The sequence below is a fragment of the Semicossyphus pulcher genome, unplaced genomic scaffold (assembly GCF_022749685.1).
Source record: "Semicossyphus pulcher isolate SPU_LCO1_2020_fin unplaced genomic scaffold, fSemPul1.0.p SCAF_1, whole genome shotgun sequence".
NCBI classification, from domain to species: domain Eukaryota; kingdom Metazoa; phylum Chordata; class Actinopteri; order Labriformes; family Labridae; genus Semicossyphus; species Semicossyphus pulcher.
The window spans coordinates 17578067-17605830 of record NW_027211603.1 but is presented as its reverse complement, the minus strand read 5'-3'; the positions used below and the strand labels follow the sequence as shown (position 1 = coordinate 17605830).

The 27764-nt window shown below is 41.3% G+C and overlaps 1 protein-coding gene across 2 annotated transcripts in view; it reads left to right on the top strand.

Annotated features, from left to right (window-relative positions):
- tcf12 (transcription factor 12) overlaps positions 1–27764 on the top strand; it is a 72488-nt gene that overhangs the window by 4772 nt on the left and 39952 nt on the right. For both annotated transcript variants that reach the window (XM_069683719.1, XM_069683648.1), the window contains exons 4-5: positions 5785–5858; positions 14600–14702. In XM_069683719.1, the coding sequence (XP_069539820.1) occupies positions 5785–5858; positions 14600–14702 (177 nt within the window). The remainder of the gene's footprint in view (positions 1–5784; positions 5859–14599; positions 14703–27764) is intronic.

Genomic DNA, 27764 nt, shown 5'->3' with positions numbered 1-27764 from the left:
TTTTCATTGAGTGGTATACAGTGGTACATTTTGTTAGCTGTGACCAGCAGTGAGTGTAGGTTTGTTTGTCAGTCAGATGATGCATGTTTCAGGCCTACAAAGAGCCTCACTGCTGCCAGTTACAAATGATCAAATTATTCATTAACAGATTTTTATCACGAACAATTTTACTTATGACAATCTTACTTGACAGATTCACCTTGAGCCTGTAAAAGAAGGGTTGATTGAGTAAGTCAGTTCAATCCATCACAGGGAGGACAAACAGTGTAAAAACATGAGATAGAAACATCGTTCTCCAGCAGATAGAGCAACAACATCTACGTCTAGTATAACAGCAAGAAACAAATAAAATGTGGCTCCTATTGCACATCAATTTGATTTGGGGATTTGAAGATACTGATAATACTAGAAAGCAGGCCGTGTTCATTCTGTTGTCCAAAGTGGCCCTGCAGTGGTAAATGCAGCATGTGACTCAGATCAGTTTTTTTGTAATAGTGTGGTCTGCACACAGAATCACACGCAATCTGATCTTTTCAATCTTGATAAGCGTGACTTTAACATCACATTTTTTTCAGTCTGTCACATATCAGATGTCATGCAACTCACTCTAGGTCTACAACCATCATAATTCAGTGGTGAGTGGTGAACTTAAAATTAAACCTTGACATCCTGAAGTTTTGATTTAAATCTGTTTCTCTAAAATCATAGATGCCGATTGTCTCTTTTCCCATTGCCAGTGGAGTATACTCCTTTTGGTCTCTTTTTTGCTGCGTCACCGTCGGACGTCAAATGCAAAAATGCGCCTGAAACAGGGTTAGTAAACAGTGAAGATGTTACGGTGGTTAAGTCTTTATTGTATCTATTACTCATTCAGTGTCCTTATCAAACTCGGCGCTGACAAATTTGGAATGATGTTCGAGCGAGATTAGTGTGTCAACGCGGATTTTGTGTTCCCATCAATGCCAATGGGAGTGGAGGAGATTGTAGCCTTTCCCATTAAGCAAACAAGCCGGGTGTTAGCGAGGTTTTTTGACCAGGGAGAAAACGGCTTTAGAGTGGCTAAACGCACAGAGCTCACCTTCACTAAAACACACTCCAATGGTCGACATCCTTTGGACTGCATTAAGAAATGCACAGTTTGAGGCTAGATGTAAATGTAATGTACTTTATGACGGCTATGGACACTGGAGGTGTATACCAGCATCCACATTTATTTTCCATTCTCTCTGTTTTCTCTGTTTTGATGTTCTTGTTCAAACTGCAGTTGACTTTTTGACCTTTTATTGACCTTCAGAGTCAAACTAACTTTCTTCCATCATAAAAGATCATTACAGTCATGTTTGTTTAATAGCCAGTGTTGTTAAATGTGGTTAGGTAGTCTTAAACTAAATTTACTTTTTGTCTCTTTCTCTCTATGAAATGTTACTTTGATGAAAATAATTCTCTAAATGACCGTAAGATCCTGTCATTTATACAGAGACATGAACTGTATGACCCTGTGTCTCTGTGAAAACTGTTGTTTCTTCTCAGTCCAGTTTTTTTCTTCACTTTCATTATTTGTATTCATGCAGTCATTGGTTTAACTGTCAGTACCACTCTCACTTCATTTATACAGGAAATCATTTGGCTAAATGGAGCCACAGGCTGCGTGTAAGTCAGCAAAGCAGGGATTTGGATTTGTTTATGTTAACATGACGTCATTTTAACTTGCCAGACTGTGAATGCAGAACATGATGTTCTTTTAGCAGGAAGGTCTTAAACTAGTCGCACTGCAGAAGTGGTTAAACATAAGTATGATTTCATATTCTCATCAAACATACCTGATAACGCTTCATGAGTTTTATTATGAGGATCAGTCATTTGTTTTGAGTCATATAGAAAATGTGTCTCAGCTGAGAATCAGGTGAACTAGTTTCTAAATGTCTGACATTTCTTGTTTCTCATTTTAGTCAAGATGCTGCCCGGACCAGAAGTGTTTTTTTCTCTTTTTTCCCCCCTCACTTTTTGCCTGTAGTTTTGCTGCCATCAGGATGTTGTGTCAGAGGAAACTGGTGTTTATAGATTCCTAAATCAAACTCAAACTGCTCATTGATCTTTGTGTCTGCATGTATTTAATGATGTTTAAAAGTCTGTTGGAAGCATTTAAAAACACTGGTCGGGTTTCTCTGCTTGTATTTATTTTAAGTGCCGTATGTCCTGCCTGAAATGTTCGGCCAGTTTAAAATTTGATGTTATTGCATTTGTTGTTTATGCATTGTATTGCGTGATTTACATCTTGGGTATCGTGAGCATGGGTTTTATAATGAAAGTATCCAACAGTAATATCTGTAACCGTTCGTCTTTGACATGAATAAAACCAAACATCTATTCTGACTTATTTTGTTACCAATAATAAACAGTCAAAAAATGACCTGCTGAGTTGAAAAAAACACTTTTATGTATTCTTGTATTGCATCCCAATTTGTTGCTCACATAAATTTTGTGATAGTATTGCGCATGTGACACACTGCAGACCTCTACCTGTACCTGACCCGCTGACCTTCCGATCACCCACAGGACCCACAATACCTCTGAGTCACAGCTGCATATCCAAAGGCACTTCCCTGAATAATGCTCAATGAACTTGAAAATGGACACACACGACGATCAGCCATAACATTATGACCACTGACAGGTGTTGACTTGGCCTCCAAATTCCCCAGATCTCAATCCAATCGAGCATCAGTGGTGCGATCCATGGAGGCCCCACCTCGCAACTTACAGGACTTAAAGGATCTGCTGCTAACGTCTTTGTGCCAGATACCTCAGCACACCTTCAGAGGTCTTGTGGAATCCATGCCTCGACGGGTCAGGGCTGTTTTGGCGGCAAAAGAGGAACCTACACAATATTGGGCAGGTGGTCATAATGTTATGGCTGATCGGTGTATTTGGAGTCATGTTTCCTGCAGCAGACAGATTTCATACTGTGACAAAGAACGGTGTTAAACAGGTACCATCAAGGCAGTTTGAGTCATGGATTAAAGACATCGCAGCAGTACAAAAACTGTTACCACACCTATTGCTTATGCTCAGGTCACAATGCTGTGGGGACATTTAAGGATACATAATGTTTCCACCATATGGCCTGTAATGAATGTGAATGTAATTTATGTAGTTAAGTATTTTTTAGGGTCTACACTCTGCAAGTTCCATCACAAAACACATCCAGACGAGAGAATATTAAATCTCCTTGCAGTGTTGGCAGTAGTGACTGAAACAAAACAAGACAGCAAAAGAAAAACCTCTTCACACATCTCCCCCTTGTGCAGCCATCCTTCATTTAAGGCTTTGTTACATTCAGTGGTTCACTCCAAACCTTTGGACCTCACCCAAAATGTGGCCAAACTTGCAGGTCTTCCAACCAATACATGTTTTCTCTTCCAATATTGTTTGTTTTATTAAAAGCAATCCAATGTTCCAATGCGTACCCACAACTGAAAGGTTTTTCTGTCATGTAGCACAACCTCAGTATAAGGGATTTTCGGCTATGTAACAGGGTTGAGCTTGTAGGAGAAGTGCAGAACGCTTTTGTTGCAGTTCCTGGACAAAATCCCTGAAGAGAAGGAGACTTCAATGTAAATTTTATATCATCACATATAGTAATTTAATCCAATGTTCATATAAATGCATTCATGACATCTTTGCATGCTGTGTAAAAGAATGTATGTGCTTTTTCCAAGTATGATTTTGTGCATATTTACAATGGAGAACTTAACATTTGTCTGCTTAAATAATTAGACCTAAATGAAGCAAGTGAATTACTTCCCTTTGTGTCCTTTTGTGAGTAATCTTACTGTGCAGCCTGTCTGTGCTCGGAGAAGAGAGGGGACCCTTGAGCTCTGGTAGGAGATGGTAATCAGACGAGATGACAGCCAGTGGCCCACAGAGCAAACGCTGACCATTGTTACACTCAGTGTGTAAAAGGCCTCAGTCGGGCTACAATATGTCACATCGGTGCTGTCACAGCTCCAGAATGTAGACCCATGTGCTGCGAGTAACACAAGAAGAAGCTGAAGTTTCCACAGTTATAGTGAGAGTTAATGTGAATGTTGAACACAGCCAGACTTTTATTTGTTGCATTAACCCAGTGAAGACTTTTACTGAGGAACTGAATGTTGTGCGTGCGAGCAGCAGAACAACATGTTTGTTAGGAGGAAACTTCTCGTTGACTCTGCTCACTGGAGCGTGCTTTCTGCTGCCAGAAACGTCACGGACTTTCTGCTTAAGTGTATAATTAGACTTCTTAGTATTGATTGGCAGCATGACAGTTGGAAATGTCATTTGAATAAAACTATAATGTACACTTTCTATATGAGTAATCACCTCTGAGATTGGTTAGTGTTTTAACCTCACAGATAGGCATCTTTATTTGACCTTTAATCGTGTCCCTTAAATAATTAAGTGTTCAACTTGAAATGAGTTTTTCTTTAAAGCCGTGTGCTGAGTTATTATATTTAGTTATTCTTTGACTTTGTCCACATACTTTTATACTTTTTATTCATCTGCTCTTATTTCAGTGTTTAAATCCCCTTTCTTCGTTTGCATGCACGGCCCTGCAGCAGGGAGCCGCCTCACTGCATCATTTTTCACATTTAAAAGTTAAAATATTCATAATATCAAAAAGTTTTGTTTGTTGCTTTATTGTTATTTTTCCCAGCAAACACAATTTCTTGAAATCTGATCTTTTTTTATTTGAATATAAAACTGAACAAAGGGTATTGCATTTTACTGCGACAGATTCAATTACAACAGCGACAATCAATATCTTTGGCTCTTTGTGCAACACAATATTGTTTCAAACAGCAAGAACAATTGAGGCATCAAATCTTTTTTTACAGACTTTATCACACAAATTAGATTGTAAAATCAGATATTATATTTTTCAATACATGCCAGATGCTCTTGCTTTGCAGCAGTTATTGATTTTATTTGTTTATCTGTTTGACTTTTGAAATATTGAGGTTTTCTTTCATTTAAAAATGAGTTTTATCAAGTTTCAGTGCTCAGCTGTTTGAGAGTAGCCTGGCCAATTTATGAAGATGTACGAAGATTTTTGGTACATTGGACAGCGCTTATTTTTGGTCATGATTTACGCACAACTAACTAAATGATTCGGTGGATCTTTGAAATGTTACATCGCGTTCAGGGCGGATTTTATGGGATGTAAAATAAACTGCTTTATTTTATTATCTGCAGCAATAAGCATGAAACGTCATGCTGCTACCATCTGAAAAGTTTTGGGATTTGGGTATCAAGTGTGTTTGTGAGGCTCAGACGGATAAAAAGCTTTTCAAAGTTTGTCTTTCAATGTTTTCTTTTACCTCAGTGTGATTTAATGTAATGTTGCTTTCGACACCAGTAAGGGCTGCAACAAACGATTACAGATCATGTTCATCAGTTATTAGAAATTATTTCCTTCATCATTTTCTTGCTGTGAAATGTCAAGGTCCAACTTGAGTGATTGTCATTGAGTTATATGTCATGTTTTGTCTTATAAACAATCCAAAACCAGAATATATTCTATTTAAGATGATATAAAACTTGGTTTCACTTATACTGCCAAGATCTAAAAATATTGAACATATAAAAAACACAATTAGACATCACCATAGGAACACTGACTTGTATATTTAACGACCAGTAGAAGTCATTGTGTCCATTTCTGAGACACAGTGAAGAAGAATAAACTGTTCGTACTCTGAACTATGAAAGTAATCTTGACTGAGTTGTCTCTCTCTCTGGCAGGTATGGAGGAGCGAACCAACCAAGCGTCCTGGGCCCCAGGTGGCGAGCCCAGTCCCTCCTTTGAGTCCTCCCGGGTAAGATGACCCCACACTTTAAAGCTGTGAATGACCTTTCTGCTCCACAGAACACCATTTAACACTCATTACATCAAAGCCGTACATTCACAATGTTTTAGTCTCACCTCCTCCCACTCATGCTGTTATGGACACATTTCTCTGTGACAGAAAGGAGCCGTTCATGCTCTCGAGGGTGGTGCGATTCATTTTCTTATGTGACCAAATGTGATCTAATCTAATATTGTTGTTGGTTCGAGCTTCATTGCTGTAGAAGAGAATTTTTCAAATCAAATTATATATTCATGCTGCAGTACTTTTTTACCCCATGACGGATCTCATGAGAAAGAAACGTTTGTAATGTCCCTGGGGATTCGTTTTTTTTTCAGCTTCTAGTTTATGATCAGTTGTTAAAGGGGCCGTGTCTTTTGAATGGAGAGTCTCATATTGTGCTTGGGTTTCATATTTTTGTGTGTTTATGGTTCACAGTGTTTTTACAAAATTACATTTTTAAAAAGGTCGCCTCTGAAATGGGCCGTTCAGAACAGCTGCAGGTTTCTACGTAGCACCTTGCTTTGGCTGAAATCGACCAATCGTAATTCACCGTCATTCACCTCAGGCTGCCTTCTCACACTAGCTTGTAGTCAAGTCGTTGTCAAGATTTCAACTTACCATTCCGAAACCTCCTGGTGATTCTGGCTCGTACATATCAGGCCGAATAACCGATCCTAGATTGGCCATGTTTTCTATTACTTTGGAGTGAGAGTGCAGTGCAGTCGCGGTCACTCCAAATACCGTCAGCCAATCGTGGCTAAGGTCTGACCTTTGAATGGCAAAATGGCTTGTTCGTTTCAGGAGGAAGGAGAGGCTCCGAAAAATAATTAAATGAGATGTATACAAAATTGATTGCATAGCTAAAATATGTCCCCTTTAAGTGATTGAGGGAATAACCTTGAAGTTGATCATGGCGACTTGTCATAAAAAGCCTGACTAATGGACAAAGATAAATGAAATTAAGGTACATTTCTTAATTCCCAAAACATTTTTATGCCGTCTCTCTGAAACTCTGAAAAAAAGTATTTTTCAATTATTAAAAGATCAACGTGAAGTGGTGAGGAAACAACATAAGTCTGTTAAAAGCTGGTCAGCTCTGAACTCATTGACCTTGCTTCCCATCTTATAGTCTTTATGGCTTTATTTTATTTGACAAGCATGCATTTAGGATGTGCTACTCTGTGTGTAGCTTTGCATATTTGGTGTGTTCTTTCTCGTGTAACTTTGTTGTATACTTTATTCTGTACTGTTTGTTATTGTCCTGTGTTTTCTTTTGTGTTGACCTGCCAAGGGACTACAGATGCAAATTAGTTTAAAGCTATAATCTGGTACAGTGCATCAAATGGTGACATTTATGTTTTAAAGTGTACATGGTCCCTTTTAAATAAAATACAATAAATAAATAAAATATTATGTCAGGTTTAGGGAGTCTAGCGATTATTTTCATAATTCATCTGCTATTTATTCTCTTGATTAACTAATGAATCCAACAATTCATTTAGTCTTTATTATGTCAAAAGAGAGTATAGATAACGATGCTGCAATTTGAATAGAGGGCAATTGCTTTATTTTTGTCAATGCAGCTTCTATTTGATGATTCTTATTATTTCCATGTGGACATGGTTCCACATTTGGTCATATAATATAAAACAACATATTTCCGCATCATGTTTAGCTGATACATGCACAGCCACTGCTGGCCCCCTTGTCAGTAGGAGGCACAGAAATAAGATTAAACATTGTTTTGTGTAGCACGTCCAAACCCTTCTTTGTCCATGACTGAAGCTTGATTGACTACATGTATTTTTTTTTACTTTCACTGCTGTTGCAGCATCGAGCCACAGTTTTTTCTTCAAGAAGAAGGGTCAAGTTCAAGTTTAATTGTTGCTTATAATGACAGAGGACACTCACTCTTCTGTGTTCAGCGGAGCACTTGGCTGAATACTCCAGATTATATAATGACATCTTGTTTATTTAAGAGGAACAATGCACAACACATTTATAGTACCAGATATAGTTAAGAGCTTATTTCCATCTGCAGTCCTTGGACAGACGCCCATGATGTACATGGCCTAATTAAATATCCATTGTTAGTTATGATGCATTAAAAATAATAAATACACACTGGAAAAAAGCATGGCCTATTTTTTGATCACCTAATCCGTAGTAGTTTGTTTGTAAAATGTATTAAACATGCATTAGATTTTTGTAACAATAGTGTGTAAGAAACAGTGCAGATTGAAATGCACCTCTATTGTTACAGTGAGAACATTTCCCTGTGTGTGTGAGCGAGTGTGAACAGCTCTCTCCCCTGTTTGTTTGTCCCTCACACATTGGTTGTTCTGGATGCCCTGTATGAATTTCATTTAATGTCAATCTCCTGTCACTTTCTATTAGAATTCAGTTAAATGTCAGAGCCACTCGGGCCGCGTTACCTTGTTTATTTCTCGGTGCCCTTCCCGAATGAACATCTACAGGCTATGGTAACATAGGCAGCTTGATTTGAATTATAAGACAGAGGCGCTTGAGATATCTTCGCTCCAGGTGCATATAAATGAGTGTTTCTGACATTGTAAGGCACAGCGTCAGCCAGCAGACAGCTGTTTGCACCTCCATCAGGCGTGCTCGCAAACAATCACATGCTCGCTCTACACACTCTCACACAGCTGCACACACACATCATACTGATACAGACTTGATATACAGTATAAAGCCGGAAAAATACTATATCCTATACATGCTCTATCAGAAGTGAGTGGCATTTCTTATGAGCCTCAGCTGTCTACAGTCACCTGTTTAAATGACTTCAGTTCTTAGATTCAGAGAAAAAATACATTATCATTAACTGATTCCCATAAATCACCATTAATAATGCGATTGTTTAAGAATGTGTTAATTGATAATAAGGGATACTTAGTGCAACATTAATTTGCAGAGTCAGGTAACCAAAACTGGAGCCAAGTGCTTTATGTAGGCTTCCGAACTAAACTGGCAACACTGATATTTGTCTCGGACATAAACAGGAAGTCCGCCTAAACATTAACATTGTTTTTAATCTATATTACAGATTTGAGTGCACACGTTGGACAAGGGGCTCATAATAACACCTGTAGGCAATAAAAGTTGCCATTTCACCCAAAAACATGTACAGAACCAACCTTCATTTGTGTTTTTCTGCACATTTGCATAGATGAGCGTGTCTCTGAGATTTTCAGAGCTTCCTGTCATTCTCTACTTTCCCTGATGTTGTATTGCAGCTGTAACATCATGTTGCATTTTACAACAGACTCAGGTGTTATTTTAAAGCATAAAACATATTTTTAGGAATAAATTGTTTAGTTAAAGTTATAATCTCCAGAAAATCAGTTTCGTTCTCTTTGGCGACACCTATGGAGATAAACGGTAATTTATGGAGCACACTTCCCAGATATCCAGACAGTGTCGCAAGTGTGACGTCCAAGGTTGGCTCCGGTTGTAACTCTTGATTTTCCTCGCTGAAGGTCGCTTTCCTTTTTAGACTTTTTGCCTTCACCTGAGCGTCGAATTTGTTTATTTTTCTTTCTTTTTATTTTCACTTATTTTTGAACTTGTATCTGTAGTCATCGATCTTTTCTTTGTTTGTTTAGCCATAGTAGATTACTGTTTACTCGCAACACTTGCAGAGACCGGAAAAGCAGCCGCTTAGCTCCGCCTACCCTCTCTGACAGACCAACCACTGCTGGCTGATGGAAAACGCGTCACTAACTGGGCGACACCCAGTCCATAGAACGGCAAATGCAAAGGCTTTCGTCAGTGGGCCATAGGCCATATTGTTAATCTTTGCGATTATTACTTTGTTAAATATCTTAGTTATCAAAAAACAGGCAATTCTCTACAATTTCTGAAATCATGCTTTATTTACTATATCTGTCCACGCCTCTCATTAGACTCCTCAGTCTTCATCCTTCAGTCTGCTACAAAAGGGATTCAGTGTTGTCCCTGAGCTTGTTTGAGCTGGTGAGCTACGAGTGTGTGATCAGTCGACTGTGAACAGTCTCGAGCCCCGCCGTGCTGACCTTGGCTCCCAGCCAGCCGCTGCATCCTGGGCAGCTGTGGCTGTAGGCTGGCGGTCTGACAGCCGGGGCTGTGCCCACCACCACCGCACGACAACCCCCACTTCCCCAGTGCCCTGCCCTGACTTGATACTCGACCCCACACGCATCCATCACGACCATATCATCACTTCCCGAGCTGCCATATGCAGCCGCTCGTTCACCTGGGATGCGGCTCAGAGTGCGGAGGAGATGACTTTTTAAACACTGTGAGGAGTGATTAGGGGATGAGGTGTGAGCTCTGGCCTGCTCGTTGCCACAGTGATCTGACAGTTATTCAGCCTGTGGTGCCAGCGTAGCCCCGTGGCAGCCATGACGGCGTGTGTTAGTGTCTCAGATAGATGTAGGCCACGAGTGTTTGGGGATGATGAGGGATCTGTGATTGATGTTTCAACCGACCTAAAGGAGCAAACACAGTGGGTGACAAATATCCTAGCTTCAAGTGTTTATTATCACGTGTGCTCTATTAATATTTAGTTAAAGGTATTGTTCAACACTTTGGAAAATGCTGGCACAGAGGTAGATGATGTATGGTGATTATAAGGCTTTAGCAGGGACTGAATCATGGTTTGGGAACAAATTCAACAAAGGTGATGTAGTGTGTTGATTAGTTTATATTTATTATATTTAGATATGAACAATACCCATTCTTTAATACAATTACTTGGGGTCATCCTGTAAATATATTATATGAGCACCTGCAGTCTCTGGCAGGTTGATGACATATAAAAGACATCATACAAAAGCACATACACAAAGACATAAGCACCAAGTACATTCCGTATTTTTACACACCATCCTCCTTAACCTTAAAGGGATAGTTTGGGGTTTTTGAAGTGGGGTTTTATGAGGTACTTATCAATAGTAAGTGTACTATGTAGAGTAGATAGAGTTAGAATGGCCCCTGTTAGGAGAAGGCACTGGAGTTCCTAATCGGAAGCTAAGCTAAGCACCACTGCACGCGTAAGTATACAGGGCTGTTGTGCAGAGTAAGACATGGTGCCGAGGGAAAGGGCTGTCTGACGTTATATTTGTGAACAAAAATAAATATACAGCGTACACTTAAACTGAAATGTTTTAAATGTAGGAATCTTATAAGTGTCTAAAGTATGTGGTACTCGTGACCCCGTCTGCTGTGATAAATAGCTTAACTTCTGTGTAGGAACTCCGGCTGTACCTAACACAACTCCGCTTCAAAAAACCTGCTCTGTCCCTTTAAATCAGTCTCAATGTAAAGCACAGAATCAGTCTTCACAGGTGCTGGTTGTCTTTTTTTTAAATCTTTGGTCAGTACCATGCTAGCCTCCCCCTCTGTTTCCAGCCATTATGCTCAGCTAAGCTAACAGGCTATAGCCTTTTATCCTTTAATGGACCAATACGGGAGAAGTATCAATCTTCTGGTCTATCTTATTACAGAGAGAATACAATTTACTAAAATGTTGAACTATTCCTTTAAGTCTGTATTTTAAAGCATGTTCCTTGTTTTGCTGCAGAACAGAGGAAATGTTCCTTGCTAGCTTACGTGAGCGTTGTGTGTGTGTAGGCCTGTGTGTGTTGTGTTGCTCGAGCCTCTCACTGGGCGGGTGTTGTTATTGGTGTGATTAACAGTGTGTGCGGCCGGGCTGCAGCACAATAGGGAATCTCTGAGGATTCCCTCGACACAGCACAGCACTCCACTGCCTTTGAAATTACTCCATCACCATCCACTCCCTGAAAAAAAAGATGGATAATAAGATTTACTTTTTTACTGTATGTTGAATGCAAAGGGTATGAGTTGGTGAAAATAGCTCTATAGAAATGCAGGCCCACTGCGGCTCGGCCCCTCTGCTGGGAGTTAATGTAGTTTGGGAAGATGTGTTTGACTGGAGCACAGGAGGATTTTCACAGGGCTCGGGATTAGCACTGTAACGGAGTATCTTTTATTACATGGGACCCGGAGTTTTCAAAAACCATACTGTGACCGATATTTAGACCTAAGCCCCCGAAGCTGATAACTGTCATGAAAAGGCGGTGTTCAGCTGCAGGAGAAAAAGGCAATTTTTTTAAGCTGCAGGTACCTGGGAAGGATGGAGGATTGCATCTCTCTGTTTCCTCCCCCTGTATGTAACAACACCTTCTTATGAGCTGTGGGCTGGTACATAAACCTTTTATTACATAGATAAAACAGTAGATTAAAGAAGAAGTAAATACATAGGTTTAGATGCTTTATAGATGTTTTTTATTAAGGATGGAGCCATGGTATGGCAGGTTCTGTTTTTTCCTATGAGCTTAAAAAACGGCACAAACACCAAATGTAGCAGCACAGCACCTGCTTGATGAAGATGATCAGTTGGCTTTATGAATGAGATATACAGAGAGGTACTTAGAGCATATGGTCGATCAGAAACTCACAATGGTATAAATATTAATTGGTCAAGCCTCAAGTCTCAGAAGGTTTTGGCACACGTGCTTGTTTAAGGATACAAAGTATGGAAGAAATAATGATAGTAATGAAAGTAAAGATTATTTATGTATATATTTGTTCCAATACCAGTGTTGGAAATGCCTCTGATACTGTGTGAAATGCAATATCAGGCAGTCCATGCAACAATCAGATACCATCATTTATTAGCACCTCAACAGTGTACTTGTTTCCTCTGCTCTAAAACAGTGGACAATACTGCAATAAGTGATATTATAGCCGCCACTAGCAACAACTGAGCGCAAAAAAGAAACGTGCGCTGTTATTGTAGAATGAAGTGTTAGTCAAAACTAGACATGTCTGCAATCATTGTTTTCAGCAGACAGTTAAGGTATTCAAATAAATTTAATAAGAGCAGGGAAGTACAATAATTAACAGTTCATCCATTATCTATACCGCTTATTCTGTTCAGGGTCGCGGGGGGGCTGGAGCCTATCCCAGCTGTCATTGGGCGAGAGGCGGGGTACACCCTGGACTGTGGCCAATAACATTTATTTATTTATTTATTGTATTTGATTTAAAAGGGATCATGTACAGTTTAAAACATAAATGTCACCATTTGATGCACCGTACCAGATTATAGCTTTAAGCTAATTCGCATCTGTAGTCCCTTGGCAGGTCAACACAAAAGAAAAAACAGGACAATAACAAACAGTACAGAGTAAAGTATACAACAAAGTTACACAAGAAAGAACACACCAAAAATGCAAAGCTACACACAGAGTAGCACATCCTAAATGCATGCTTGTCAAATAAAATCAAGCCATAAAGACTATAAGATGGGAAGCAAGGTCAGTGAGTACAGAGCTGAACAGCTTTTAACAGACTTTTTAAGTTGGTTTTGAAGATGCTGATAGAGCTGCAGCTCCTCACAGCATCAGGCAGGGTGTTCCACTGATTTGTGGCTTTTACAGAAAAAGCTGAATGGTATCGTACAATCATTTGTAGAGGATATTCTTTAGGATCTAATAGAATTTACTGAGCGAATATACACAAAGTCGCGTAGAGGGGGAGGGGCCAAACCATTTAAAATTTTATTAACCAGACACAAATTTGAAAATAATCTAAAATTCTCAAAGCTCAGTAAATTGTATTTCTCCAGTACCCTACAGTGATAAGAGTGCAATTGCTTTTTGTCCAGAGCTTTTAGAGTTTGTTTATATAAGGACTCAAGAGGTCTTTTGGCTGTTTCACCAGCCTGCCCCCAACATGTAATGCAATAAGACATATGGGAATGGATCATCGCATGCATAAATATCTTGGCTGCATCCAAAGAGAGACAGTTTCTAATATGTCTAAAATTTGCCAAGTTGTACTTTATGGTTTTAACCTTTTTTTTTTTTTTTACATGTTTCTTAAAGTTAAGGTTTGGATCCAGTATTAGGCCTAGATATTTAAAATCAGTGACTATTTCAAACCTTTCACCTTTGATGAGAATATCAGGGTGAGGAGGTTTTACCGTGGTTTTAGTAAAAAACATACCTTTTGTCTTGCTGATATTTAGACTCAGACATGATTGATCAAGCCAATGTGTGATCATCACTAATGCTTTTGTTAACTTGGCAGCTGCTAACTCAGCTGTTTTTGCATGTGTGTATACAACAGTATCATCTGCGTACATTTGCAGTCCTATATCATGACACTGTTCAGGGAGATCATTGATATATAGGCTAAATAATAAGGGGCCCAACACTGACCCTTGTGGAACACCCGTTGTGAACTTCATGGTACTCGAAAGTGTGTCACACACACACTTTAACACATTGCATCCTATTTGATAAAGATGAAGACATCCATACCAGTGCTCTAGATGACATCATGATTGACTGTATCGAATGCTTTACGCAGATCTAAAAATACAGCACCAACTACTCCCCCTTTATCGAGCCTTGATTTAATTTGCTCTAGTGCAAGGTAACAGTTTCAGTGGTTATAAATGTTTCATTAATATAAGCCAACAGATTCAATGTAAAGGACACATAAAGGTCTGTTGTTCTTCTCTTATATATCTTTGCACTGTTACACAGAAGAAAGGGATCAGTTTATTGGCCTAACAGACCGGTTGTGCTCTCCTCTCACTAATTAGCGGTATCTCGTATCACTCAATTAGCGAAGTTGCCCGATAATGTGCTTCATATTCTGATCTCTCCCCCCAGGGTTTCGCAGACAGCCCTCATTACGGCGATCATCTGAGTGACAGTCGATTAGTGTCCCATGAAGGATTGTCCCCGACACCTTTTATGAACTCCAACATAATGGGTAAGTAAGTGATTCTCTTCCGCTCACCCCTCACATGCCCTTTGGTCGTGGACGGACATCCTGTTAGAAAATTGCCTGATTGAGGTTAAGACACATCTCGAGGAAGCGGTACTGAAAGGCTCTCGAGGCTACAGGGCTGTTTTATTCCCATCTCCTGCTGTGTTTAGTCCCTCTTTAATCCCCCTCCCCTATCTGTATCTCCTTCTTCTTCCTCCTCCTGTGATGACCCTCCCCCAGGCTAAAAGTCACGCCATCAGTATAGCTCTCTGTCATAAGAAGCTGTCTGCTAGACATCAAACCGCCCGCAGCACCTTCCATTGGCAGCAGGCGGGTGGATGTGGGGTTAAAGAGGCTGTTTTGTCAGAGACCTTCTCATATAAGGACTGAACATTTTGAATTTATAGATTATTGAATCATGTTGTTTCATTTTTTCCGCCCAATCTCTGCTTTTAACTTTGTCAAATCATGTTTGTCCTCGCTATTTGCTTTGTTGGACAATATTTGTTTCTCACCTTCTCAGCAGTAGGGTTTTCCTTTCACTATAATGTTTCTCAGGTCAATCGTTCTTAACCTTTTAGGTCTCATGTTCCCCAACAACCTTATCAGATCAGTAAGACCCCTTTATTGTCCCAACCTGTCATGCTCTTTTCAACTAACCAGTTGCAAGAAATGGTATTTCTTGGCACCCAAACAGTTTTGAAGTGCAAATCACTTCCTCGCAGTCTCTTTAAAGCCAGTCCTTGAGTTACTTTTGATCATATTTAGCACTGTTTTAATAAAAGTTAATATTTCCACTATATTTTTTCATACAAGACTTATGGAGTTTCTCATTTTCCTTTTTTTAAGGATTACTTTTTCGGGATTTTTAGCTTTTATTGGACAGGATATCTGAAGAAATGTGGGGAGTAGAGAGTGGGGGATGACATACACCAAATGATCGGCAGGCCGGGAGTTGATCCTACAATCAGTGCGTTGAGGACTGTAGCCTCTATGCGGCGCCTGCTCTACCACCTGAGCTAAACCAGCTCCCAGAGTCTCTCATATTCAATGTTTTAGGCCCTGTCTCATTATTACAGTACTGTAGGTTCAAGGTCAAGTTTGCGTACTTCTACCGAGTTGCAGCATAAGCTTTTAGCCTTTACTTTAAAAAAATGATATTTTGTCTTATCTGCTCACTTGCGAGCTACACACTCATGTGTTGGGGTATAACATCTGACCCAGGTTGGTAGAGAGAACTGTTGTAGCTCGTTTCTGACACTAGATATACCGAAGATCAACCTCCTGCCACTGACTCAAATATATGGATGTTTTTTTAACTGACTCATTATTTCTCTTTTATGAAAATGACCACACAAAATACCCCTTTTTTTTAGCCACGTGCTCAATTACTGACTTGCAGTATGTTCTGCTGCTATTACGAGCGGTGTGTCACCGAGGTCTCTGGCCTTGGCCTGTGATGCGTAGCCACTTGACAGTTTTATGGTGAACTACATCTCAGCTCATTATGTAATGGCCCTGGAGACGGGTTCCCAAGCAAAGTGATTAGTTCACAAATGGGTGCTGTGAATCGAAACAAAATGTTATCTTTCTTGTAATTGATCTGTTTTACACACACTGTGTGATTCTCCCCTTTTAGACTGTGTGTAATTATGATTACAGGCTGCAGGATAAAGATGTGATCTGTTGGTATGTCAGGTTTAGACCATGGGATTATAAACTTTGAATTTCCTTCTGTATAGAATTCAAGATGAGTATGGTCTCATGTAATTGATTCCTATAGTAAAACAGTCACTCACTCAGTTTCCAACAGCTGAATGGGTTGTTTTGTATACTCATGTGCAAATCAACACCTCAGGTTGTTGCTGCCTAACATCCAGAGAAGTTTCTGAACTTCTCAGATGTCCAAATAGTTTCTTTTTCCATCAGATGTGTGAAATATTTTGGTGAGATGAAGGCAAATGCTGTGCTTGAATTTGTTTGCTGCTTTGATCAGTGAAATACTTGGCTGGTTACTTTGTAGCTCGAGCAGCTTAATTTTATTACTCTCAAACATGAATCGCAATGAAGAATAAAATAATGTTTGTTGTGATAGGACTTCCTGGTACATCATCACTCACTGGTGCCGGTTGCAACACACCCAACAAGCTCTGTACAACAAGCAAGTGTCAAAGAGTAAGATACCCTCAGTGGGTAAAGGCCGTGTTAGTCTGTGGTAGTGGTGTTACACTGTGTTCAGGTATACACCAATAACACACTGATTACATTACTTGCCCACTGCCCCCTCCATTGTCATGTTTTTTTAAGGCAAGTTTCAATTCATAGTCAGAAACCTGCAGTACATTTACAAACTGAGATCATTTGCAGCCACTCCTGGAATTACACATAATAATATTTGGTTACAAAAAGAATACACAATAACGAGGCTACAATATGTAAAGTCTTATACTTACTATCAGTTTTTGCTCTATAGGATATGTTTGTTGAGTGTTCTGAGTGTTTCTGAAGTTTTCTTTATGCATTGATTTAAACTCAGTATTTCTAAATGCTGATAGTCGGCCACAAATCCCTCTGACACAGCGAGACACTGAAACGCATGACTCGTGTCAGTGTGTAGCCACAGTAAACATGTAGCTATAAACATTTCCCTGTTACAATACATTTTGTTTAGACAAAGGCTGGCTTTTTTTATGGATTTGAGGGAGTCAGAGAGGTGAGGTTATGTAGTCATTGTGGGCATTAGATGGTTGGCTATGGAAGCTTTTGAATGAAATTGCAGGTTTGCTTTACATGTAAAGAGTTTGGTTTCTAAACACTCAATAGTGCGCTGATTTACATTGTATTGTAGACAACATTCACACTGTTTTGCCATGTAAAGTAAACCATGCTTCTAATAAGGAATTTAAAAATAGAAGAAGCACAGACTATTTCCTCTGATATGGTGGCACGCTTTTACTCCAGTCTCTCAGGAGAAGTGTGTGGGGGGGGGGGCGGTTGAAGCTGAAGAATGGGACTTTGGGAGCAACTGACTGTTTAACGATGACACTGTTCTCCCCAGGGGGCAGACTCCCATGTTCAGGAAGACTTTGGATCAGCTGGTCCGGGCCTCCACGTGCATCTTAGCCCAGCCTCTTTTGTGCTACAATCCTCTTACTAACCTGCATGTCAACCGGTGCATGCCGTCCCACAGGTGGCAGCCATATTGTTTTGATTTTCTGGTGCAGTATAAACACATTTTTTAATTCTTAGCCGTGTGAGTCCCTTTTGAAAGACGCTCGGACATTATAGACATATTTCCCTTTTTATTAGCTTGAATTTAAAAAATGTCCCTTTTGCAAAAATACAGTCAAACATGGTGATGTTATTTAAAGGCCATCAACTATTCCTGCCTGTGTTGACAACAGAGTGTCATTTCACTGATGAATTAGATTAAAATGCTATATAAATTTTCTGATGACGTGACATTCACTAATGCTTTGAAGCCGTGATTGAGCTTGACTCTAAGCCAAAAGATAAATGTCTCATCCACCAACTGCTCTAGGATTGCACATTTATTTTTTTAATCTACACACTTGTTATTCCTGATTGTCCCATGATCCTTTGCAGCTGATGATGGATACAGTTCACTGAATCCCACTTTATTCTCTCTTTCATGAATGCTTGACTTAAAGTCTTGTCGTGGAGGCTTGTTTCTCACCCGGTTGTTGTAATTGTTTAGCCACAGGGAATGCTAACAGTTCATAGCCCTGACAAGAAATGCTTAGATCTAATTACCTGCTCCGATTTTTCCTGGTGCTGTCAGCGCGATGAGGGGAAGCCTGTGGGGGACGTTGATTTCGAGCAATCTGGGCAATTACCACAGGCGATGAGCTCCGACTGAAAGAGCTGCACTGTGCTGCTTTATTTCACGCTGTACTGTGACTCTGTGTGTGTGTACGCCTCTTAATGTTTGCCTTTCTGTCATTATTTACTTAATGGACTGACATTGTTTTCCACCAAGCGAGAAAGCCTTTTTGACTCCCAGGCTGAACCTCAGATGATGCTCTAAAGTTGCTAATTAGCGAAAGAGGGTGGATTTAGCTTCTCACAGCTGTCATTAGGCACAGTTTGTGCTCCTTTATAAGAATTAAAAAGGAGAGGAAATGTGTGATAGGGGTATCTCTAAAATCATTTTTTGTTTAATTAGTTTTCCCAAGTCTAAAATGATACTCATATTCTTTATTATAGGCTTGTTCCCTACTTCAAAGTGGGGAGGTGAGAGGGGATTATATTTTTGTGTTTATAAAATTCTGGCTAGAAAGGCAAGGACCTCAACTGGGGCGTGAAAATCCTAAAAACATCACGGCTGTAGCAAGAAAACTGTCAAACTGTAGAAAAGCCAAAAAGCCATTGTCTGGATTTCTGTGTGTTCGTGGAGGCGACTCTCTCTCTCAAACATCGTCACACTCCTTCTTTCACAAACAACAAACACAGGACCAAAAGCCTCGGCCTTTTGTCTGCACAAGGCTTCATTCTATGGCTGTTTATTGTCATAGATTTGGACTAATTATAAATATTTTCATACATCTATCTTTCAAAATATTCTCTTTCATATTTCATTTTCACACAAAGTAGGTTTCACGTTGTCTCCCGCTGCATAGCTGTGGTTGCGTCTGCTTCTGCGTCACTTTTTTCCAGCCATGTGCCTGAAGGCGTGATATCACAACTGCTGAGTCGTGCTTTCATGCTCACGTTTCTGTGGTGTGCTTCGTACATATTACTCAAACAGCTTTAGCTCTGTATAAAAACTAATCAGCTTAAAGCCGTCATCAATGCACGCATACGGCCACATGCATCCTGCCCCCGGCCTGCCCGCAGACACACGTGACATTAATGTGACTACCTGAGCGTTGTACTGTTGATGTACTCCAATTGTTATCGAGTCGAATGGGATCAGCTGTAGCAGGTGGATGTGACCCCTATTGACCCCATGTTTCTGAAACAGAAAATTAAAAGTGGGACTACTTTCTCTTATTTTTATATAACTGCCGAGGTTCAGCCGATGATGATGAAGGTGCTTTACAAATATGCTGCAGTGAGCATTGAGTGAGTCTCCTGAAGTGTCAAATCCCACGTCACACTGGCACCCCCGGAGTGTTTTCACAGGGGCAGGTGTCATGTGCTAATACTCCTTCCCATGAGAGACCCTCCTCAGACCCCTGCCTGTGATTGTGGCCAGGTGCTGCTCAGGTGTGCACCCAGTTTCCTCTGCAGCGTCGGCCACAGGTGCTGCCAATGCTGCTTTCGTGCACACACATATACATGCACAGTATACTGCAAGCTTTCACATTACAGAATTTCTCATCTTTTTTCTAAATGTACATATCTCCTAAATGTAGAACAAGAACAGGGAGCAGGGAGGGGGAGACGAGGGGATGTGGCGCAGTACAGTTTAGTGGATGTAGCCGGTCATTATGCAGAGCTGCAGGGTGTGCTTATCTATTACCGCGGTCAGTGGAGCATGAAGAGCTGAAGACGAGCTGAAAGGGCGCAAATCCCTTTTCTTCATCCCCAAGCCGCCAACGTCCTCCCCACACACCCAAACCCGCCGTGCCCCCCTGTGCTCCTCTCAGCCCGTCTCGGCCCTGCCCTGGCCGTGCCCTCCTTTGGCCCCGGCCCCCAGCGTGCTGGCGACTGGCGCGAGGCTGGCCAGCTGCAGAGGATCAGCTGTAGTCTCAGTGGGCCTGGAGGGCTGTCTGTCCAAAGAGAAGGGAAGAAGAGCATGGCCAAGGTGTGATGACATAACAAGTCTGTAGGAAAGCAGCGGTCAGAGATGCATGACAATGCTTTAGAAAGTAGAATCATGTAGCTTGTTTTACCACTTTTTATATCAGAGTTTACTTAATGGGAAGGCTAATAGGAGGTGGCGTTAGAGGGCGGGCCCATGTGCATAATAGTCTGCATGTGTGTCAGCAGATGTTTGAACAATAAAAAACTTCATTATGCTGAAAATACTTTTATTTTAGGAGTGGTTTAAAGAAGTGCAGACAGCTAAGATCCATTGTGCTCGCTGGCCTTCTTCTATATCCCACATCCGTCTCTCTCTCTCTCTGTCTTTCCACCCTCTTCCTTTCTTTCACCCCTCCCCCCCTTCCTCTCATTTCTCTCGCCTCACGCTTCCTGCAGCTGATGCCAAGAAAACTGTTGGAGATTATTTAATACAAGCGCAAAGCTAAAAGGGAAATGATTCATTCAGAAGAATAACTGTTAGTGGAACAATTAAAGTGTGCTGACTTCAGCTGCCATCGCTGACAGCACTGAATATCCTCTCACTTTGAAATACACCAAAGAAGAAGCCAGAAACAATTCTTCTTTGCAGAAAGCCAGACTTACTGTAAACCATGCTAGTGAGTATGTGATACAGTTTCAAATTGGATTACTGGTCTTTTATTATATATATATAGTACATTTTTTGTTTAGCTTTGAAGCATTATGCAGTTTTGGTTCTGACTCTGTTGCAGCTGGAATCCACAGATGTTGTCTTGAACGTATTAAAACTACACTACAGTTGTTTTCAATCAAGAATAAACAGCTCTGCGTCCATAATCTAACCTGACACTGGGCGTTACCCTGCACACATCTGCTCCAGCACTGGACATTTATTAAGCTGTTAACCCCATTTTTCATGAAGGAGACAACTTACACGTTCCCCAATCATCGGTACATAGGAGGATAGAAGAGCATGCTATGTTATGCACAGGAGGGTTAGCATGTTCGCATTTAAGGAGATATGAGATGGCTGTGTCAAAGCTTTACACAAAGTTTAGCATGCTTCCGTAGCGCCTTTCACACAAGCACTGCACTCGTAACTGGATGATTTAAAAACATCCGAGGTTGAGGAAGAAGGGTCGTTTACAAGACGACGACAGCAAAGATGTCTGCGCTGCGACGTCTGGCTGTGAGGGCCGGCGCAGAAATTGTTTGGCAGTTGCGGGGATGTCCTGCCAGCATGAATCGTCCGCTGTGAGGGACATGTGTGATAGGGCAACTGTAGAACATTTCAGGGGCAGACTGTCTTGAAATTTTCTGGAAATTGTCAAAGTGAAAAGGGCTCGTGTTTGTCGAACTTCGGGACTCATTTTGGTGAAGTCCGCCCAGCAGAATCCCAGTATGAAAGCATGTTGGGCGCAGATGGACGACCAATTTGTCCTGACTCATCTTCCTCTCTTTTTATCTTGATACGTAGTTACTACAGTTCACTACATCCCTGATCCTCGGACATCGATCTTTGAAACATAAACAATACAGGCTCACTTAAAGCACATCAAAGTGTAACTCCTTGTTAGGATGAGCTGCGGAAAAACCTGCCCCACAGTTGCTGGTTAACTCTCGTGCCCACCCCTCCTTAACACCACCTCCGTTTTTTTTCCACAGTCACAAATGCTCTCCCTGCTCTTCTGTGTCCATGCAAACACATCTCTAGATAAAGCTACACTCCCATCTTGTTTGACTGTAGTGGATTGTGATTGGTTAGTAAAATGCAAACATTTGTTTCGCCTTTACTCCCACTTGACTGTGCCTGACATTTTCTCCTGCGCTGGCACAGCCCTGAGAGCGTGAGCTGTGGGAAGTGTGGAGAGAAACATGGCTCTGTGAGACTTTTCCTTTAATGCCAGGAAAATGTGGGCGGGAAGGTACTTTTTTTTCTCAACTTCAAGTCAACAAACTCTTAAATGGTGGGCACAGTTTTTGCCCACATACAATGCCATCCCCACAGAGAGCGACCTCATCAAACGATCAGTCCCCTTCCGGCTGTTTTGGTGTTTTATTTAGTTCAGGCTTTTGTTCTTAGACTGTGGAGCTCCTTGGGTTTGCAGAGGGTTTCTGTGTAAGGAAATATGCCCGCAGTTGTTGGAGCTGCACCAGCATTCCTAACCCATGTGTGTATCCTTCCTTGTCCTTCACCTCGCCTCTCTGTTGTTTCAATGTTCAACAGTTGTTTGGCATCTAATAGCGAACATGAACACACACTTTGATGTCGCACGCTGACTTCATTCTAATGTCCAACAGGGACACATTTCAGCTTGTTAGACGTGCCCTTGTTTCCGCCGACAGAGCCCTCTCTCCACCTCACGGGGACGGTGGCGACGGTGGCCCCCATGTGATGCAGGCGGAGCGTGTGAGCGTCCCAACCCAAGCAGCATCCATTACAGTGTTGGTGTTCACATGGTGGGAGACGTTATTAGAGAGCTCATCGCCTTCCCCCTCCGAGAGAATGGATGTGTGATTATGAAGTCATCAGCCATGAACCGGTGAGGCTGCGGAGAAGCACCCCTCCTCGCGGGTCCTCGGGGTGCCATTGATTGGTGACCATGTGTTTGTGCCTGATAGACTGTGAAATGGTGTGTTGCTGCACGGCTGTGTCACACCTGCGTCCCACCAAGGTGATTGATTGGTTTGGTCATGTGGAATGTTCCCATCTGGTCTGCAGTAATGCATTTTTTTCCTCGTTCGTGAATAACAAGCGCTGGCAGGAGAATAGTCGGGCTCGGAAAAAGGCAAAGGCCAAGCGAAAACATTTTCCCCTTTACACCTCCCCCCCTCTTTCCTTTTTACCCAGTTAGAAAAAATCCGAACAGACCGAGCCGTGGCACCTGATTATCCTGGAAGGGGATTAATACAATCAGGAAATCCACATCTCCTCCTCGCACAGATGAAATTTAGGAGGAAATAAACGGTTCAGCTATAAGGGGAGGGGCAGCTCCTGATTTTCAAAGTCATACTTCAGGGCTAAAGAATGAGCCGTAAAAACGTCAGACGTCTTTGATCTAGCTGAGAATTTAGACACCTTCTTATTGATTCTTGATACTAACCTAATCTAAAAGCCATGCAGTCAATCTTTCCCCCCCTGAAGCCTCTCATGTGTTATTCTGTGTCTCGCTCCTGCGTTCCTCCTGGGTTGATTTCTCTTAATCCCGCTCCCTCTCCTTTAATTGATCTATTCATTCCACCTAATGGCTAATTACACATCAGGCTGCATGAGCAGATGCATTTATCATCATAGTACGTAATAATCAGTGACATTTCAACAAAGAAAAAAATAAATATGCAAATAAGAGCTCATTAACATTTGCTCTCGCTGTTTTGAATAATGTCAGCGCTGACAAGGCTTACACACGCAGAAATGGATGTGGAGCTCAGGGCGGAGGGCGACATGTTGTGTTCGTGGCTCCGTCGTGTTCCTCCGTCTGATGCTGGGCTGGTTTCATACACCGCCTCTCCTCTCTGTTTGCACAGCCACACTGACACAACCTCTGACCCAGACAGCTTTCAGTTACTATCAAACAGAACCTGTTAGAAGCCTCTGATGTACATCTGATGAGGCCTTGTTCCACCTCTTTATGCCAGTGGAATGATACAGGAACCACAGAGCCTCTTTTACTTTGAGAGGGAAAGTAGTGCCTTTTTTAACAGTAGTATCTGGCTTTCAGTTTATGATTTAATTTTCACGGAATCAGGACCCTGCAATGCTCGGCTTTTCATTGAAATCAGCAGAACAACAACAAAGAGCTGCTGTGTTTTTAACATTCAAAGATGCTCCATAAACTTGAAAGAGCTGGCCCCGGACTCTCGGACAGCAACACTAAACACATGTATGCACCAGTGAGCTGGCGTGTGATAAGTTCATTTGTTTTCTACATTAACAACATTTCCTCATCCTGTGTTTTGTGTTTGTTTTCATGCTCTTGGTTTTCCTCGGAGCTAGGAAAATGGACCCGGACTCTGGATGGAAAAACAAAAAAAAAGCGGCCCTTGGAATGCATCAGAGAGGCGGTGAAGCTCGCTCACTAATTGGCTGTTTTTGTGGTGGCGAGGGCTTTGAATTGATCCCGGGAGACGCTTAGGTCACTACCTCTCACAGTATCAAAGAAAAGGGTCTCGACACAGTGTCGCACCGAGCTGTGCTGCAGCCCTGTGATCAATAAGGAGGCACGTTAGCCTTTTCTTTCAGAGGGACTTCAGCACCTTGTGTTGTTTAGACACTTTAATAGCTCGGCATGCTGAGGTAGAACTGGACTGAATTTTTTTCCCCCTACAATTTATTTAGTTTATTTTAATAGATTGATGTGACAAATGCTGTTAGATTTTATGTTTTACCAATAAACTAACAAGGTGTTTTATTGATCTAAGCTCACCTTCTACCCTAAACCTTCTGGCACATATGATGCCTTGTTGCTTTTTTCTTCAATTCATATTAAGATGATTGTGCAACAGTCAAACTATGATCTTTTGTACAGTTGCAATTTCTAGACACTTTGGTCACATGCAATATAAGTGGAATTGAAACCATATCTCAACCTTGTATCCGTAAGGTTGCTAGTTTAAAGTTAGTAAAAGTAGAGAATAAAACAAGAACCAAACAGTCTGTTTTTCATTACATTTGTCTCCTTGAGCAAAGCATCTAACCTCAATACTGTTTAGTGCAAATGTATAACAGCCAGCGGTAGAAATGGGCGTCCTGGACAGTCATCAATGTCAACATGTCATTTAATGCAAGGTGTTTCATGCAGGTTACGTCATTACGAAATAAAATACATGAAATTAGAGACTTTGATCTGCTTCTAGGCTGCACCGGTGTGCAGTGGTTAGCGCTGTCGCCTCACAGCTAGAAAGTTCCTGGTTCAAACCCCGGCTCAGATGAAGTGGGCCTTTATGTATGGAGTTTGCATGTTCTCCCCATGCATGTGTGCAGTCCAAAGACATGCTCGCTAGGTTAAATGGTGACTCAAAATTGCCTGTAGGTGTGGGTGTGAGCGTGAAAGGTTGTCTGTCTCTGTGCGTCAGCCCTGTGATTGACTGCCGATCAGTCCGGGGTGTATATACCCCGCCTCTTGCCCAATGACAGATGGGATAGGCTCCAGTCCGCCTGCGACCCTGAACAGGATAAACGGAATAGATGATGGATGGATGGACCTGCTTCTAAGGATGCAAAGACATCAAGAACCTAAATACACACAGAAATATGCACTTCACTAAGAGAGCTTGCTTGAAGAACACTTTAACTGTATGACAGGATGTGTAGAACCCAGCCCCTCCTGATAACAGTCACAGGACCTCAGCCTGGAGCAGCCTCAGTGAAAGAGTTAAAGCTTCTTGGGTCTGGCTGAACAATTGCTGAACTCCAATACAAAGTGCTATATTTAGCAGGAACTGGGCACAGCGCATCAGTCACATGACGGTACTGTAATAAAACGAGGCTCTGTTGTGACTTGCCAAATTCAGAAAAAAATGATGGATGAGGATGTCCTGCTTTAGGCCACCTCACACTGGGATGATGATTTCTGACCTGATCAAACCTTGACCTCTGGCCTCTTTAGCTCACAGTTGAATCAATACTGGAGCTGTTTTGTATGAGAAAGTCCTAAAGTGGCACAATTATCGAACTGCTTGAAGGCCTTTAATATCAAAAGATTGACTTCATTATAGACGCTCCCCAACCAGCCTGTCAGACATCTGCATGACATTAAGAATAACTAAACAGAATCAATCTTCTAGATGATGGTCCGGTTTGCTTTGTACATCATGTAGAGGTAGCTATATTAAATTGTGACTTGTGCATCAACAGTTTCAAACTCCTAATGGGTTAAATATGATTTCACTGTGTTGCTGACTTAGTTAACACACTTATTATTGAGCCTATGAACCACTGATGTTCCCCTTGCAAGATCAGTCACCATTATCTAACTGGATTGACATACCCTGATTCCAGCAGGTCACATGGTTGCATAAAGCTTCTGACTCTAAACTGCTGATCAGTAGTCTTACTTGAGGGGATACATTCATGGAAATAAAGCCAGCTATATTTCCTTTCTTCTCATATTTTCCTATCTGACTGTATCTGCACGGACACACAGCGAAGGAAATAGATCCTCCGTCAGTGAAATGCGTCACAATCATAGTAACACCTCCGTGCATCAGAGAGACGTGCTAATCAGCAGCTTCACAGAATATTTTAATCAGAATTAATGATTTTTTTTCCCCTCATGAGATTGATTTTTAGTTGCGTATGGGACATACTGTGTGACGGCAGTCTGCATGCTCGACATTGATATTATTGATGGTGATTGCGGTAATTAAGCCACTTTACTCATGTTGTATTTGGCATTTAGTATTTTGCATGTTTGCTGTTTTAGGGCAGATAATCACTCTGACTTCCCATCAATCACAGCACTTTGAGCTCATTAGTCGGCCTGGGACACAGAGAGAAAAAGCACGCTCGGTCCCGTTGCAGCCCTGCTCAGAACAAATGGACCTGCTTGAGAAATAATAATGATGAAATAATGTTGCTTTTGTTGTGAGGCTGTGATCACTTTGGTGGCTCAGAGGAGGGAGGACGAGGCCTGTAACTCATACAACGGATTATTCTGCTTTTATTTGTGTCCTTCCCTCACCGTAGGAACTGTCTTTGATCCATTTGCTAGCATTTCAAACTTTATTACTTCAATAAGGGAACTTAAGATTTAACAACTTGCTTTGAGCTTTATTTTTTATTGTGAAGTAAATATTATTACAGTGATTTTTTCCCCTCTCAGTGAGTTACAGAATTGTGCGTCAGACAGGAGACTGTATTTTATTCAGCTAATTCAGGCTGCTGGCTTTAGATGATTTATTTGGCTTTTTGCCTTTATTTTATAGGACAGCTGAAGAGAGACAGGAAATGTGGGGAGGAGAGAGTGGGGGGTGACATGCACCAAATGATCGGCAGACCGGGAGTTGAACCTGTGAACAGCGCTTGGAGCACTGTAGCCACTGTACATGGGGTGCCTGCTCTACCAACTGAGCTAAACCAGCGCCCCCCCCCAGGCTGCTGGCTTTAGAACGAACCAACCAAGCAGTTTGTTGACCTTCCAAGGGACTACAGATGCGTATTAGCTTAAAGCTATAAGCTGGTACGGTGCATCAAATGGTGACATTTATGTTTTAAACTGTACATGATCCCTTTTAAATAAAATACAATAAATAAATAAATAAATAAACATTCTGCTGAAATTTAAATAGAGATTCAGCTTTAATAGGTAGAAGGTT